This window comes from Oncorhynchus gorbuscha, linkage group LG21 (genome assembly GCF_021184085.1).
Source record: "Oncorhynchus gorbuscha isolate QuinsamMale2020 ecotype Even-year linkage group LG21, OgorEven_v1.0, whole genome shotgun sequence".
In the NCBI taxonomy this organism is placed as follows: Eukaryota; Metazoa; Chordata; class Actinopteri; order Salmoniformes; family Salmonidae; genus Oncorhynchus; species Oncorhynchus gorbuscha.
This window is the reverse complement of record NC_060193.1, coordinates 29,270,049-29,285,865: the sequence shown is the minus strand read 5'-3', so window position 1 is coordinate 29,285,865 and position 15,817 is coordinate 29,270,049. Positions and strand designations below refer to the sequence as shown.

The window sequence follows — 15,817 nt, the reverse complement described above, 5'->3', positions numbered from 1 at the left end:
CTTTAACAAAGCCTACGCACGCAAATGACAGGCTTGGCTCCCAGCAAAGATACACTAGAGGCTTATTTCATGTACATGGGCAGGTTTGTTATAGCACAAGGAAGCAGATGTATACTGTAAATGATATTGATTATTACTATTTTACTGCAATAAACCTACGGTGCAATATGAATAGGACTCTCTATGAGTATGAGTGTGTGTGTTCGTGTGTGCATGCATGTGGGTGTGTCCGTGCCTGTGTGCTTGCATGAATGCCAAGTGTGCATGAGTGTGTGTCTTGGTGCATTGCTTTACCTTAACCTCTGCATGCTTGGTTCCTTTGGCGCAGTCCCACACAGACAGCATGTGTTCATTGGAGTCATCAATCACACAGAGGAAGGCTCCAGAGTCCTGCAAGCGGCGGAGACGTTAAGTACGAGCGAGAGAAGGAACCAGTGAGACCATATGGCAGATGGAGAGGTGATGCAGAGTCACAAGGACAGGGAAACGGAGATCAATAGCTAATGTGAAACCGTCTGAAGGGTCGCGGGTTCATTCCGCTGAGGCTACCCATACCAAAATATATGTACACATGACGGTAAGTCGCTTTGGATAAAAGCATCTGCTAAAACGGCATACATGTACATATATACACTGCTCAAAAAAATAAAGGGAACACTAAAATAACACATCCTAGATCTGAATGAATGAAATATTCTTATTAAATACCTTTTTCTTTACATAGTTGAATGTGCTGACAACAAAATCACACAAAAATTATCAATGGAAATCAAATTTACGGAGGTCTGGATTTGGAGGGATCTGAGGGATCTCCTCCCAGACCTGGAGTAAAGTATCCGCCACAGTCTGTGGTGCAACGTGGCATTGGTGGATGGAGCGAGACATGATGTCCCAGATGTGCTCAACTGGATTCATGTCTGGGGAACGGGCGGGCCAGTCCATAGCATCAATGCCTTCCTCTTGCAGGAACTGCTGACACACTCCAGCCACATGAGGTCTAGCATTAGGAGGAACCCAGGGCCAACCGCACCAGCATATGGTCTCACAAGGGGTCTGAGGATCTCATCTTGGTACCTAATGACAGTCAGGCTACTTCTGGCGAGCACATAGAGGGCTGTGCGGCCCCCCAAAGAAATGCCACCCCACACCATGACTGACCCACCGCCAAACCGGTCATGCTGGAGGATGTTGCAGACAGCAGAACGTTCTCCACGGTGTCTCCAGACTGTCACATCTGTCACGTGCTCAGTGTGAACCTGCTTTCATCTGTGAAGAGCACAGGGCGCCAGTGGCAAATTTGCCAATCTTGGTGTTCTCTGGCAAATGCCAAACGTCCTGCACAGTGTTGGGCTGTAAGCACAACCCCCACTTGTGGACGTCGGGCCTACATACCACCCTCATGGAGTCTGTTTCTGACCGTTTGAGCAGACACATGCACGTTTGTGGCCTGCCGGAGGTCATTTTGCAGTGCTGCTCCTGCGCCTCCTTGCACAAAGGCGGAGGTAGCGGTCCTGCTGCTGGGTTGTTGCCCTCCTACGGCCTCCTCTACGTCTCCTGATGTACTGGCCTGTCTCCTGGTAGCGCCTCCATGCTATGGACACTACGCTGACAGACACAGCAAACCTTCTTGCCACAGCTCGCATTGATGTGCCATCCTGGATAAGCTGCACTACCTGAGCCACTTGTGTGGGTTGTAGACTCCGTCTCATGCTACCACTAGAGTGAAAGCACCGCCAGCATTCAAAAGTGACCAAACCATCAGCCAGGAAGCATAGGCACTGAGAAGTGGTCTGTGGTCACCACCTGCAGAACCACTCCTTTATTGGGGGTGTCTTGCTAATTGCCTATAATTTCCACCTGTTGTCTATTCCATTTGCACAACAGCATGTGAAATTTATTGTCAATCAGTGTTGCTTCCTAAGTGGACAGTTTGATTTCACAGAAGTGTGATTGACTTGGAGTTACATTGTGTTGTTTAAGTGTTCCCTTTATTTTTCGAGCAGTGTATATATATATATAACTCAGCAAAAAAAAGAAAACGTCCTCTCACTGTCAACTGCGTTTATTTTCGGCAAACTTAACATGTGTAAATATTTGTATGAACATAACAAGACTCAACAACTGAGATATAAACTTCCACAGACATGTGACTAACAGAAATTAAATAATGTGTCCCTGAACAAAGGGGGGGGGGGTAAAAATCAAAAGTAACAGTCAGTATCTGGTGAGGCCACCAGCTGCATTAAGTACTGCAGTGCATCTCCTTCTCATGGACTGCACCAGATTTGCCAGTTCTTGCTGTGATTTGTTACCCTACTCTTCCACCAAGACACCTGCAAGTTCCCGAACATTTCTGGGGGGAATGGCCCTAGCTCTCACCCTCCAATCCAACAGGTCCCAGACATGCGCAAGGCCTTGGTGTAACGCTCATTCCTTCGACGATAAATGCGAATCCGACCATCACCCCTGGTGAGACAATTCCGCAACTCGTCAGTGAAGAGCACTTTTTGCCAGTCCTGTCTGGTCCTGCGAAGGTGGGTTGTTGCCGGTGATGTCTGGTGAGGACCTACCTTACAACAGGCCTACAAGCCCTCAGTCCAGCCTCTCTCAGCCTATTGTGGACAGTCTGAGCACTGATGAAGGGATTGTGCGTTCCTGGTGTGCCAGGTTGTGCGTTCCTGGTTGTGCCATGTCCAGTTGTTGTTGTACCTGTCCCAAAGGTGTGATGTTCGGATGTACCGATCCTGTGCAGGTGTTGTTAGACATTGTCTGCCACTGCGAGGACGATCAGCTGTCCATCCTGTCTCCCTGTAGCACCGTCTTAGGCGTCTCACAGTACAGACATTGCAATTTATTTCCCTGGCCACATCTGCAGTCCTCATGCCTCCTTGCAGCATGCCTAAGGCACGTTCACGCAGATGAGCAGGGACCCTGGACATCTTTCTTTTGGTGTTTTTCAGAGTCAGTAGAAAGGCCTCTTTAGTGTCCTAAGTTTTTATGACTGTGACCTTCATTGCCTAGCATCTGTAAGCGTTTAGTGTTTTAAGGACCGTTCAAGAGGTGCATGTTCATTAATTGTTTATGGGTCATTGAACCATGAAGCATGGGAAACAATGTTTAAACCCTTTACAATGAAGATCTGGGAAGTTATTTTGATATTATCTTTGAAAGACAGGGTCCTGAAAAAGGGACGTCTCTTTTTTGTTGTTGCTGAGTTTATCCATCTCTCAATGTAAGCCTGCATTGGTTGTTTGTGAGTGTTGCATGGAGATTTAGTGTCAGGAGTTCTTCAAAAGCCTTCGTGAGTTGACAAAAGAAACAAGGTACTTAAACATATAGACCCGTTAAACTCAGTCACATCGAGTGTGTGGGAGGAGGGGTGTTTTGTAGTAAGGATGATCACTTACTGCAAAGGAGAAGGCTACAGATCCTACACCTCGCTCAAACGTGCCCAGTCCTATCTGTTGTAGGGTGATCAGTGTGGAGGAATCCCATATGTGGACATAAGGCTGCAGGGGCTGAGAGACACAATTAGACGTATAGGACTTGATGATAAGTGTGACCATTTACAGTACATAGATTTAGTAAACATTTTTCATTCATAAATTGCCTCACCTTGCCATCCTTATCCACCCCAGCCGTCTGTCCCGACGCCACCCGCACCTTGTCTGGATGGATGGTTAGACTGAAGGACAGACAAATTGTGATTTTTACACAGCATCACTTCCTTTTCACTTGACAATCAATTCTCACATTTTGCTTGCTCAACAACAATTTGTGTTGATTTTGTACAGTTTGTTGTATTTTGTACACATGACAAACAAACTTGAATTATGATATGAGAGGTCATGATTCAACGTGAGCCACTCACCAGCGGACACAGTCTGTGTGTTTGCTGTAGTGGCGTTGAGTGCGGTTGTTGATGTGGTACAGCACCACCACACACGCGATGAAGTATACTGCCTCCCCCGACGCCAGCAGGTACAGGTTGGCTCGGCAGTCGCGCCCCCGGTAACCGTAACTATGCGGCTCCAGTCAAGGTGACATCACTGAAACGTCTCATTGGCTGATCAGTCTAAAATCATTAATTCAGCCTAAAGCAATTTCACCCACAGCTACACCCATAATAATTGTTGATTTATGGATGACACAACTTCTACTGACCTGAGGAGCGGATGGCTTGGCTCAAGGACATTAGGGAATTTACATACATTTCTCTATCTGACTCATGGGCAAAATGGACTTAATGGCTTTCATTCAATAAACTTTGCACTATAGGATATCAAATATTCTAAACAAACATGACTGGGATTTAAAAACACACAGTATGTTGCTAGATCAAAGCCCCATTGGTCGTGACTTGTGGGAGGGACTTAGGAAGGATACACCCAATCGAGTTCCAGTTTCTCTACAGGTGGCTCCATCCTCAGGTCATCGTAGTTCTGGATGTTGGAGGGGACATACATGGTGATTGGTCGGCCGCGGATGAACATCTTGATTGATTGACCTGTCGTCCAATGACAGATGAAGAAACATGTATGACAAGACTGGACAATGGATACATAGCATTTCGCTACACTCGCAGTAACATCTGCTAACCATGTGTATGTGACAAATACATTTGATTTGATATTTGTACATCTCCAATTGCTACCATGATTCAATATGAACTTTCGCAAACCTATCCTCAACCAAAGCCCTGGTGATGCTACAATATCTACACCACAAATCACATTTAGATCCTAATTCATTCAATAATGTTAAGTCAACAGTGCAGTGCCATTAACCTGTATGAATCCCAAGCCCAAGTCTCAGACCTGCATGTAGTTGAATGACATAACAGTTAACGCGTAACATCCCCTATGATGTCTCGTACCTTGGGTTCCTCGTCTCGATCCGGGAGAACCTATGAGAGGAGAGGAAGAGACAAATAAACACAGGGATCCGAGCAGAACTAAAATCACAGCCGATTGCAGCAGAGCAGATCCTGCTCTGACATTACGGATCCACTGGGACCAGTTTCAGAGCCGCTCGAATGTGATCTATGAGCAAACCAGTGGGGTGGTTTTCCAACATCAGGCCTGGTCCCCTAAACCAGTGGTTCCCAAACTGTGGGACGCGCAATTGTTGGTCAAATCCCCCAAAAAATAAACATCAAAATGTTCGACGGAGAACATAACATACTGTTTTAGGGAGGTGGAAGAAGAGGGATTGTCTGAGTCGTGTCCTAGCTTAAAGCATCCTGTATATACCTACTCAATAACCAGGTGAATCTCCTCTTGAAACGGACTGCAATCTGGGACCAATAACGTCTCACACTCCAATTTAAAAAGGTCGGGGAGTGGAGAGGTTGTTGTTGTTTTGTTTTTTACCCGTGTTGTGGAAGGTTCTGGTTTGGGATGTTTCTGGTGAGAAAAAGGGGCTTGACCCATCTGCATGTCTCACTATGAAAAGGTTGTTAGGCAGGGCCCACGCCACAGGTTGAAGGAGCATGGGAGGGAAAGTTGGTACAGTTGAACTGACTAAGTTATTAGCTAGCTCTTTTATTAGTCATGGTGACACTACATGGAATTTTCCCATAGGCCTGCTTCATACTGTTCCTGGACCCCGTCGAATCAAATCAATGACAGATTTTGATTGAAATGTAGAGGTATTTCCACACTATTGCCATTCACATTTCCAAGTATGGACATTCAGTTAGGATATAGTGAGTACAATTTTTTTTTTTAAGACCTGGTTACACTTTTTTACAACCCTCTCATGATGCAGAAGAGACGGTTGCAGAAATGACCTAACTCGTGTTGAATTCAGACAGACCTGCCCCGGGCCAGCTCGGAGAGACAGTGAAAAAAAACGGGAATACATCTAGCCCTTTCTCACAGAAAGAAAACTGTCCTTCTCGGTTGAAACAGTCATCCATCATCCCGTCAGGAGTCTCGGAGTGCTGCGGCAGCATGGTTAACCACAATGGATGGCTTTCCAGGGAGAGTCCAATGGGAGCGTCCCAACCCAGAACGGAGTGGCGGGGCACTAAACAGACACTCTGTGTTTAACATCAGGAATGGCTGCCGTGCTGCCTCATAAACACGCAAGTGTAAAAAAGGTTTCTCTGTGATCACAGTATGATGAGGGATATTTCTGACCAGGCTTATTTTAGTTTGTGGCAGAGGGATGGACTGTGGTGGACTCTGAGTGACCTTTGAGCCTAGAGACGACTAGAGGATGGATGCAACGTCCAGTGGCCAGTCACTTTTTACGACGGTCATTATTATAATGTGTAGAGTATTAGTAGTAGTAATATTGTTGTTGTTGTAGTTGCAGTACGCTCCTAGTATATACAGACATAAGCTCTTGTGAGGCTCACTCCATGCACCCTTTGTCTAGTAGAAACCCCTTGTCTTGTGGCTCACTGATCAAATTTACAGACTATTATGCTAATCGGATGGGCGCATCAAACCGATTTTCCGCCAATTGAATCCCCATTAGGTCGAACTGGTAAAAACACAGAAGCGATCAAAGAGGGAATGTCCTCTTAACTCGCTCTGGTTTAGGAATGAGTCCCCATTATAAAGCTAAACCAGACTTCAAGCCAACGCTCATAAAAGCCACTATCTTTGACATCTAGTATGCAGTTTCGTGTCCCCAACTGAAGAATGGGAAGTTAACACACCAAAAATGAGATTAGCCTTTCAGCCTATAACTATGTTTAAGCATTTACAGGCCTCCTAAAAATGGAGGCTATGGACACATTTAATAATAGGTAGAGTAAAACACAGGTTAGCTGGAGCTGTCATGTACGTATGGGCTATTCATCCTATCCAGATCTGGCCTGCAGTCTGTCTGCGAGTCATTTAAGCCAATACAGAGACTATGGTTGGATAAAACTTTGTAGAGAGTCTGGAGAGAGTAGCGTTGTTGGATATACATTACCTGCACTGGCGATGAGATCTTTGGTCCGGCTGTGAGAAAAGAAAAACAACCGTAACTGTTAAGACATTATATCCAAGAGACTCTTTCAGACACTTGGACCAACCGTTATATTATACAGTCTTTAGGCAAATTGGGAAATCCTGAGACTTCTCAAAAGGAAAGGAATTCTATTATACCAGAATAAAAAAGGGCACTTGTTTTCCAATGAGTGACTATTTCGTGAAATGTGTTTCTGCGGCCGTAGGAAAATGAGATGTGGCCATGAGTTTGAAAGCGGATCTTGCTGATGGATCAGATGGGCCTTCTCTCACCTCTCCAGACTGGGGGATCGGGTGAGGAGGTTGGCCGAAGAAGCTGCCTTTTTGTCCAACCGCTTCTTGGTCTTCTCCTGGGGGTCCTTTGCCAGTTTCTCACTGTTCCTGCGAACTCTGGACAATGAGGATAGGGAGTCTGTGTAAGAGGATTTATGTGCAGGGTTTGAGACAGACAACCACACTTGGGGACACAAACACATACTCGCGCAGAGACATGCACACACACGCTCAGATGAACTATGAATGTGTGTGTTTCAACGTGTATTATATGTGTATTCTATGTGTATTCTATGACAGGCCAGAATTTTCCTGTAAGCCACAACCATTTCCCTGACGATGTGCGGAAATTGCCGTCGTCATGCGACAGGGATGTTCGAGGTATGTAACAGGAAGTAGAACTAGGAAGTGAAACCCAGCTGACTCCCTTCCCCTGAAGCATGTAATCAGAGGAAATTGCCGTCATCATGTGACAGGGATGTTCGAGGTATGTAACAGGAAGTAGAACTAGGATGTGAAACCCAGCTGACTCCCTTCCCCTGAAGCCTGTGGCTCCTACTGATTATACACACACTAGGTACATTATGTAGACAGCATTTGTGTCTAAGTATGTAATGGAACTGAATAGCCTAGTTCGTATTCATGGTTTGGATCTGGCTAAAAGTACTTCATAACTTAAGACTTCCAATCCATAGTACCGGTGGCTCTCATGGTGTGGCATGATAAAGCTACCTAGAAAACATATGCTATCAATCAGTAATAGGCCTCTTCCAAGTCATAACTAGCAAACAAAACATCAACACACACACAGAACACAAATCAGAGGAATAATGTAGCAATTATTTTGTGATTATGGAGCGGCATGCAGCAACAACAACAAAAAAAATCTACCAATGAAAAGCCCCCATTGAAATGTCCACATGCAGGAAATCATGCGGAATCAATCCCTGCTTGAAGGAGGAGAACTTTGTTAAAGGGTTAAAGGGTGACGCTCAGGTTTGATCATCAGGTTAGTGTGGATTCATGAACACAACCCCAGTGTTATTGTTACACCGTGTGAACTACTCAACGTTGTGTTTCACGGCAAGCCCCAGTTGTTCTGAACGCAACCCTTAACATTGATGTAATGTCTTATCTGTAGGGCATGGAGTTTAACTATGGTCCAGAGTTTTTCCTGATCAGATCATATTGACGGGAGAAAAAAAAAATCAATAAAAATAAACTCTGGCCACTACTCATCTGACACGCATAACTAGGCTACCACTTATTTGGGCTAAGATCAAGTTTTGTTCCGAGACATAACTAGACTGGGTTTTATTCATTTTTATAGATATACGCTGAAATGGCTGCTGCTTGGACAACGCGGCCATTTTGAAACGGTGTATTCTAGATCCCCACATCAAAGAGGTGTTGACATGGTGGCCCCCCCAGCTTATCCCAGCATTCACTGCTATTGTATACACAGGGCTGAGCCACATGACCCTTAACACCTTTTCCACTGCGCTTGATTCTGTGTGTGTGTGTGTTGCCTCTCAAGGACGTGTCACTCAGCATACGATGAGCGCTGTCATTATGAGGACACAGAGCCTTATGTTCCCAATCACCCTTATTTAGCCCCCGGCTCAAACACATGGAAAAATAACACAGCAGCCGGATCCAGCGGGAGAGAGAACGTAATGTATACTCCCCAGTCAACAGTCTACCGCAAACTGATTCATAGATTAGAGTTTTGACACTGGGGGTCTGTAGAAACGCAAGCATAGAAATTAGGAGATTTATCCCGAAAAGCCATGCAATCAGGCAGGAATAGAGAAGAGGAGAAGGAGACGATAACGCACAAGGGTTTATTCTGGCCCTCCAGGATAGTGGTGAGAGGTCCGCTCCGGGGGCTGGAGGGCAGGTCCTTAGGGGGGACTGGGGACCCCGAGACTGGGGTCTGGCGGGCTGAACTCAGGCTCTCCGTGGAGCCATTAGGGTCCTGGAGGTCCTCTCTCTGGAGGCTCCTGATGGTGGTGGGGTGGATGGGCTCCTCTACAGAAGACGTCCTGCTCAGGTCCTTTTCCTTCTCCACTTCCTCATCCTCCTCTTCAAGCCCCTGGATGCGGAGGAGCTTGGCCTGGGACCCCTCAGTCAGAGAGATACCCTTGGGGAGGGCATCTTCCAGGGAGAGGCTCTGGATGTCACTGGTGAGAGCCAGGGGGACCCTGTCTAGCCCCTGGTCCTGCCCCAGCGGGGTGAGCTCTGTTTGGGTAGCCCGATCATATGTAGGGGCCTTACACATAGGGGCTAGGGTTCCATTGTCCCCATAGTGACCATTCTCACCTTCAATGTTGTTTCCCACTTGGCTAGAGACACACACAGTGTAGAGTTGAGATCAACAAGTAGAAAACATCATACAACATCAAAATGAATCCAATAAGACTTTACCATTCAAGTTGACAGCTAGAAATCCACATTCTGGTCACTAAGTCCAATGTCTTGACTGAACAAACGATGCCCTATTTACACACGTTGATAATCTAAGAGCCATATCTTTATATAGGTCTCTCCTACCCACACAGTCCCTCTGTGCTGGTACAGTACCTGGTGGCAGGGTGGCGGGAGCCATCCAGGGCTGAGCTGGACGACAGTTTACGGGAGCTGGAGAAACCATCAGAGCAGAAGACTTGGTTCAGGACACGGGCCGCTGCAGGGTTCACTGAGGTCACATACAATAAGACACAATCACACACATTGAGGATGGACATGGCATTGAAGCACAAGACAATGGTCATAGGGATGGGATAACATTCTATTTTCTTAGATTATATTCTATTGGCTTCGGGTACTTGTAGACTGTTTGACATTAGTCAAACCAAGTCGTTTAGGACCGCGATCTGATCCAAGGTGTGACGGTTGGCCACCCACCTGCGATGAGCTGCTGTTTGAGCAGGGGGATCAGCTGGTCGTGGAGGCGGAGCCTGCGCAGCGCGTCGGCCAGTGACGACTTGAGCAGAGTGATCTCGTTCTCCTGCAACTGAAGGCGCCCTTCCATCACGGACAGCCGGTCTGGGTATTCGGCGCTGCTGCCTGCCGACACATCATCTGTGCAGGTGGACCAAGACAACCAATCAGGAGATGGTATGGAACTAGATGGAACTAGACAGTCTGGAACTAGATGAACCATTGGTAAATGCTAAGTACGGACTAGGACAACCAACGAGGAGCCTATATCCAACTCCATGATGTCATGCCATTGTAACTCCCACAGAAGTGGTATAAACCAAGCAGTAGCAATGCGTACGCGGAATACCGTGAAAGAACTGTAGCGAAGGGAGAACTTCAAAAAGATGGGCACACTTAGACATGACCGCAGTGAGTGTTGTAAATACTGCTAACAGCCCACACATCTTCCTCAAAAGAGACAGGACACACATTGTCCATGAAGGTGGGCCTGTGAAGCCAACATTAACGTGCCCGTCCAGCACTGTTTTCTAACTTAAGAAGGAGAAGATGAAAGTGTCGATGAGTTGAGAGAAATGGTTTATTTCACTTCAATATCACGAGGCTTTGATGCTGCTTACTGACTGAATCAAGTCCCATTTTCTAAATCAAAAATAAAGAAGGCAGGAGACCATTGCCGTTATTAGGAGAAAAGGAGCTAAGCGCATGTGTTTCTGGTTCTCTCAACCGTTTGCCATTTCCAGGGGCAGCCTCGCAAAAAGGAGTGGAATGTTCTAATTGTTTATCATCAGGTTGTGTTTAGGGAACAAGGTTTAGCTCAAATGGTTGTTAAGTGTCCGCAGGCTTACTTTCTCTAAAGTAAGAGCGTCTCGGGCCTTTTCCATTACAAATTCTGTCTATGTCCACGTTTCCTGCGAATTTCCTGAGACATGGCAGTCGGAAAGACTTGTTTATCATCAGGTTGTGTTGAATGAATGGATTTGAATCTGTTGGGCTATTAATCAATCACCACAGATGTACACTTTCTCTGTGTGTACAACATGTTGGGATGAGATCTATTCTGTCATCCTGTATGTTTACATTTCCAACTGATTTCCTCAGAGGTGAAAGGGAGACAGAAGGCATTCCAGGGTGTTGCAATCCACATGTCATGTGACTAATGATCAGACCCTGGGCCAACTGCAGCTTTTTTTCTTTCTTTTTTTCTTCTTTGCAGCCTACACAACTTCCTGCTTTGGTTGGCAACATTTGTTCTATTGTGTGTCAGTATGTGTGTGTGTGTGTGTATGTGTGTGTGTGTGTGTTTGTTTTTACTATCCTTGCGAGGATCAGAAGTCCTCACAAGAATAGTAAAACAAGGACAATTTGTGGGGACATTTTGTCAGTCCCCACAATTTCACTGGTTCCCACAAGAATAAAAATGCTATTTTAGGTTTAGGGATTAGGTTTATAATTAGGTTTAGGGAGTTGAATGGGCATCAATTGTAAAACAAACGCTTGCGTGCGTGTGTGTGTGTGTGTGTGTGTGTGTGTGTGTGTGTGTGTGTGTGTGTGTGTGTGTGTGTGTGTGTGTGTGTGTGTGTGTGTGTGTGTGTGTGTGTGTGTGTGTGTGTGTGTGTGTGTGTGTGTGTGTGTGTGTGTGTGTGTGTGTGTGTGTGTGTGTGTGTGTGTGTGTCTACAGTTCCCAGTTGGAAAATCCCCTGCTTCTTCTATCACTTTATGAAATACTTCCTCCTCCCTAAATTGGACACACGTTGCTATGGTAACCATACCGACCAATGACCACGCAGTCCAATAAAACTGTCATGTCTCCCTGGGTCGGGGGAAAGATTAAGTCGTCTGATTGATTAAGAACCTGATCATGGATAAATAGACTGATTCTCCAGGTCTACTTTTGTAAAAACGTTCTATGAAAATAACGTTTGAATTGATTTAACAAGTACAGAGTCATCTATAGGTCACCTGACATGTCAATGTGCATGGTGGTTTTGAATTACATAGCCTGCGTATTCTGTATCATGCATATGGATCTGTAAGAACCTTGATGATGCGCTTAAAAAAAAACAGTGTTTCTGTGGGATGAAAGGAAAACCGACCACGGGGGTGTATCGCCATGAATCATGTTCCAAACATGCCTTAACAGCTCTGCGAACTACTGGGTTGAAGAGGCTTATATACCTTGAGAAACTGGCACAGCGGGTTCATGTGATGCAATGACTGATACCAGGCCAAACTGGCATCCAGTGGGTGTGGCTTCCGTTCTCCAAAGTCCGTTCACGACTGTCGGTTAACGTCAACTCGGAATACTGCCACAGTCTTCCTCTCTTTCACCACCTCCTATTCCTCCTCCCCCGGGCCTTCCCATGCATCATATCCAAGTTGGGGAGCTTATCGTTTCCTTTATTGTGTTAAAGTGACTCACAGATTGTTACTTTCCCTTCCTTCTTAAAACCCTTTACCTACCGTCACGGCAGGTGATATAGCCTATGCTACTACTCAAATCCTCATGCTGACACAAGCACTGTAGCAGTCAAGCGGTCGTCTAACAGTCATTGTTGTTGATAATAAGTATTTATAATGCAAGTGGGCTTATTCCCTTTGGAGGATTGAGGAGAGGAGTGGTTCTGACTGAGTGCCTCTCACCCACTTACTACGGAGCACTCGGCGAGGCGTTTCTTAAGAACGTCTAAAGCCACTTGACTGTTTCGCCTTGCTTAGCTCGTAAGGCAAAAAACGACACTTTAAACGGTTGGGTAAGAATGCAGTGGCCAAGCAAACATGCAAGTCCTCCCAAGAGGAGAACCAGTCTGGCTTATCGGCTTGAAAGTACGAATATATCCCTCGCCTTAAGGCCTGACAAGACTGTTTGGCTTTTCAGAGACAGACGGATTCCAGTGATGCCTTCATTCGATACACCCACACACTCAATCTCTGGACCAGAACCATGGCTCCACTCCACACACACAATGGGGTCTTTGAGGCTTGCTGGGAGGGAGTCTCTGTCTGCTGTCTGTGTTCAGACGGACTTGGCCAACCGTGTGCAGAGCCAGGCCTCTCACTGGACACACACACACCACAGAGACAGAACAACAACAGCAATGGAAGAATACAGTGACATTTCACCCAGTATAATATAAAGGAAATGTGAGAATGACGCTAAAGAGATATCTTCCAGTTATATTAACATTACAGTAGTAGAAGCTTTTTGGATTCATTTAGGTCTATACTTTAGAACCATAGCTATATACTGTATATCTAAGGCTCTGGTTAAAAACGGCGTGTTAGACACTATGCCATGGTTTTGATAAATTACATACAGTACACATATATTCTCACCAGTTGAAATTCCACACTTTAAATGTAAAATCAGAGGCAAACTGTTTTTTTTCCTTCTCTCAACTCCATGAACTTGGTCATGATGACATACACAGGTAAAAACATGACTTCACACACTTGTTTGAAGAAGTCTTTTTAGCGGGGAGAGCAAGACTACTGTACTCTAATTAAGGATAGGAAACACCTGACTCAAGTGGTTGAGGTAGGGCACAATGTCCACTAAGGAATGTTGATATTCACCAGCATTGTGAAGAGTAGATGCTCCGCAGCCTACAGATAATAGGGTCCTAAAGCAACGAGGAAGTCTAATCTCAGAGTCTTGATTAAACAATGTGGTTGTGAGGCTCTATGGCCGAGTTCAGACAGGCAGCCTAATTCTGATTTTTTGTTTGCCCAATCAGATCAGTTCTGAAAAAGGTCAGCTCGTTTCACATTAGATGTGATTGGTCAAAAGAACAATTAGTGGAAAAAAATATCAGAATTGGGCTTACGTGTCTTAACACGGTTTATGGGACTCAGTTGTAACACAATAATTAGGATCTGCTCCAATCCGCTGGCTTTAAACCAGAATCAAAAGCCAGCCTTTCAACTCTCTCTTTTGGCAAATCTCAGCTGACTTGATCAACTGTGCGTGAAGCATTAAGCAAAACAAAACCCCCAAAAACTTGTGGCCAAAAATGTAACAAAGTAATTAAAAACGTACGGGAGAGACAATGCAATGGACTGTGTACAGTGAGCGTTCTCGCTCACACGCGCTGCTATAGTCGCAGGGCAGGAGGGTTTAGGGTCATTCGATTTTGTGTGGATGAAGGGCGAGTGGGTGGCGGATTGAATAAAAAGAATAGCCTACCTTAAGACGTCCATAAATGTCTCATTCTTGTGCAATTTATATCTGTAGGCTTTTTATTTCATTATTTTAGGCTATCTGGTATTAGTGCGTAAACCTAAGCTTTGGGGCATAACTGTCAGGCGCCAGATAGCCTACACGTCAATCACTTTTGGGATCGAGCAGAAAAATGTCAGGTCGAACCACGGAGGCACAAAGGTCAATGTCAGAGTTGAATTAAATAAGAGAAAAGCTGCGAAAGGAGAGTTGAAAATAAAAAGAAAGACCGGAAAATTAATGTTTGGGAACGATTTGGCTAAGTGGTAAAAGATGATGGTAGCAGTGCAGGCTTTGTTAAGTGTGAAGATCGTGAGGCGCCATACAAATTTGACAGTCACAAGACGGGGACTTCAAATAGGCCCATGGCATGTCAAGGGAACTGTAGCCTACTGGGTTAAATGGAAACTGAGCCTATATATTAACTCCTGCAAAATAAAGAATTTATTGCAGTAAAATGATACACAAAATGTAGGCTAAACTTGGACTCGGGAACTGGAGTGGAGATATATTATTTATTTCAGCATCTTGAGAGGATGCGAATGTGCCGTTAAATACCGTCTGTATCAGTAGAGACTGGAGGGTAGGACAGCTCATAATCATGGCTGGAACAAAGCAAATGGAATGGCATCAAAGCATGTGTTTTGAAACCATTCCACTGATTCTGCTCCAGCCATAACCACGAGCCTGTCCTCCCCAAGTAAAGTGGCACCAACCCTCTGTTCATATAGAGGTGCTATCTTTATTAGTATCACGAAAGCTGATAGTATTTCAACCACATAAAATATACATCCAAGCCAAACTGAAATGTTATCAGAAACATGTTGGGTCTGGGTCTTTTTCTGTCACGCCTTGGTCATTGTATCTTGTGTTTTTGTTATATGTTTGGGTAGGCCAGGGTGTGACATGGGTTTATATGTTGTGTTTCGTATTGGGGTTTGTATTAATTGGGAGTGTGTATTATTAGGGGTGTGTCTAGTTAGGCTTGGCTGCCTGAGGCGATTCCTAATTGGAGTCAGCTGATTCTCGTTGTCTCGGATTGGGAACCGTATTTAGGTAGCCTGAGTGCGCGTTGTATTTCGTGGGTGATTGTACCTGTCTCTGTGTTAGTCACCAGATAGGCTGTAATTAGTTTCACTCGTTTGTTGTTTTCTTCTTCTTCAGTTATTTCATGTACCGCATTATCTTCATTAAAAGTCATGAGTAACCTACACGCTGCATTTCGGTCTGACTCTCTTCAAACAACAGACAAAGTTCGTTACAGAATCACCCACCACCATTCACAGACCGAGCAGCGTGTGAACTGGCAGGATCTAAAGGAGGACGTTATGGACGGCAGAAGCAGGGATTATACGACGTGGGAAGAAATCGACAGGTGGGCGGCCGACCCAGAGCGAGTGCAGGAGCCCGCCTG

At 45.3% G+C, this 15,817-nt stretch overlaps 1 protein-coding gene across 2 annotated transcripts in view; it reads right to left on the bottom strand.

Annotated features, from left to right (window-relative positions):
* eml3 (EMAP like 3) overlaps positions 1 to 15,817 on the bottom strand; it is a 33,962-nt gene that overhangs the window by 5,309 nt on the left and 12,836 nt on the right. The window contains exons 3-13 of one of the 2 annotated variants that reach the window (XM_046319076.1): positions 10,149 to 10,325; positions 9,825 to 9,939; positions 9,080 to 9,586; positions 7,242 to 7,358; positions 6,931 to 6,959; positions 4,877 to 4,906; positions 4,387 to 4,507; positions 3,872 to 4,021; positions 3,616 to 3,685; positions 3,408 to 3,518; positions 295 to 390 (exon numbers count right to left, since the gene is read on the bottom strand). In XM_046319076.1, the coding sequence (XP_046175032.1) occupies positions 295 to 390; positions 3,408 to 3,518; positions 3,616 to 3,685; positions 3,872 to 4,021; positions 4,387 to 4,507; positions 4,877 to 4,906; positions 6,931 to 6,959; positions 7,242 to 7,358; positions 9,080 to 9,586; positions 9,825 to 9,939; positions 10,149 to 10,325 (1,523 nt within the window). The remainder of the gene's footprint in view (positions 1 to 294; positions 391 to 3,407; positions 3,519 to 3,615; positions 3,686 to 3,871; positions 4,022 to 4,386; positions 4,508 to 4,876; positions 4,907 to 6,930; positions 6,960 to 7,241; positions 7,359 to 9,079; positions 9,587 to 9,824; positions 9,940 to 10,148; positions 10,326 to 15,817) is intronic. The other variant, XM_046319077.1, reaches the window with a different exon arrangement.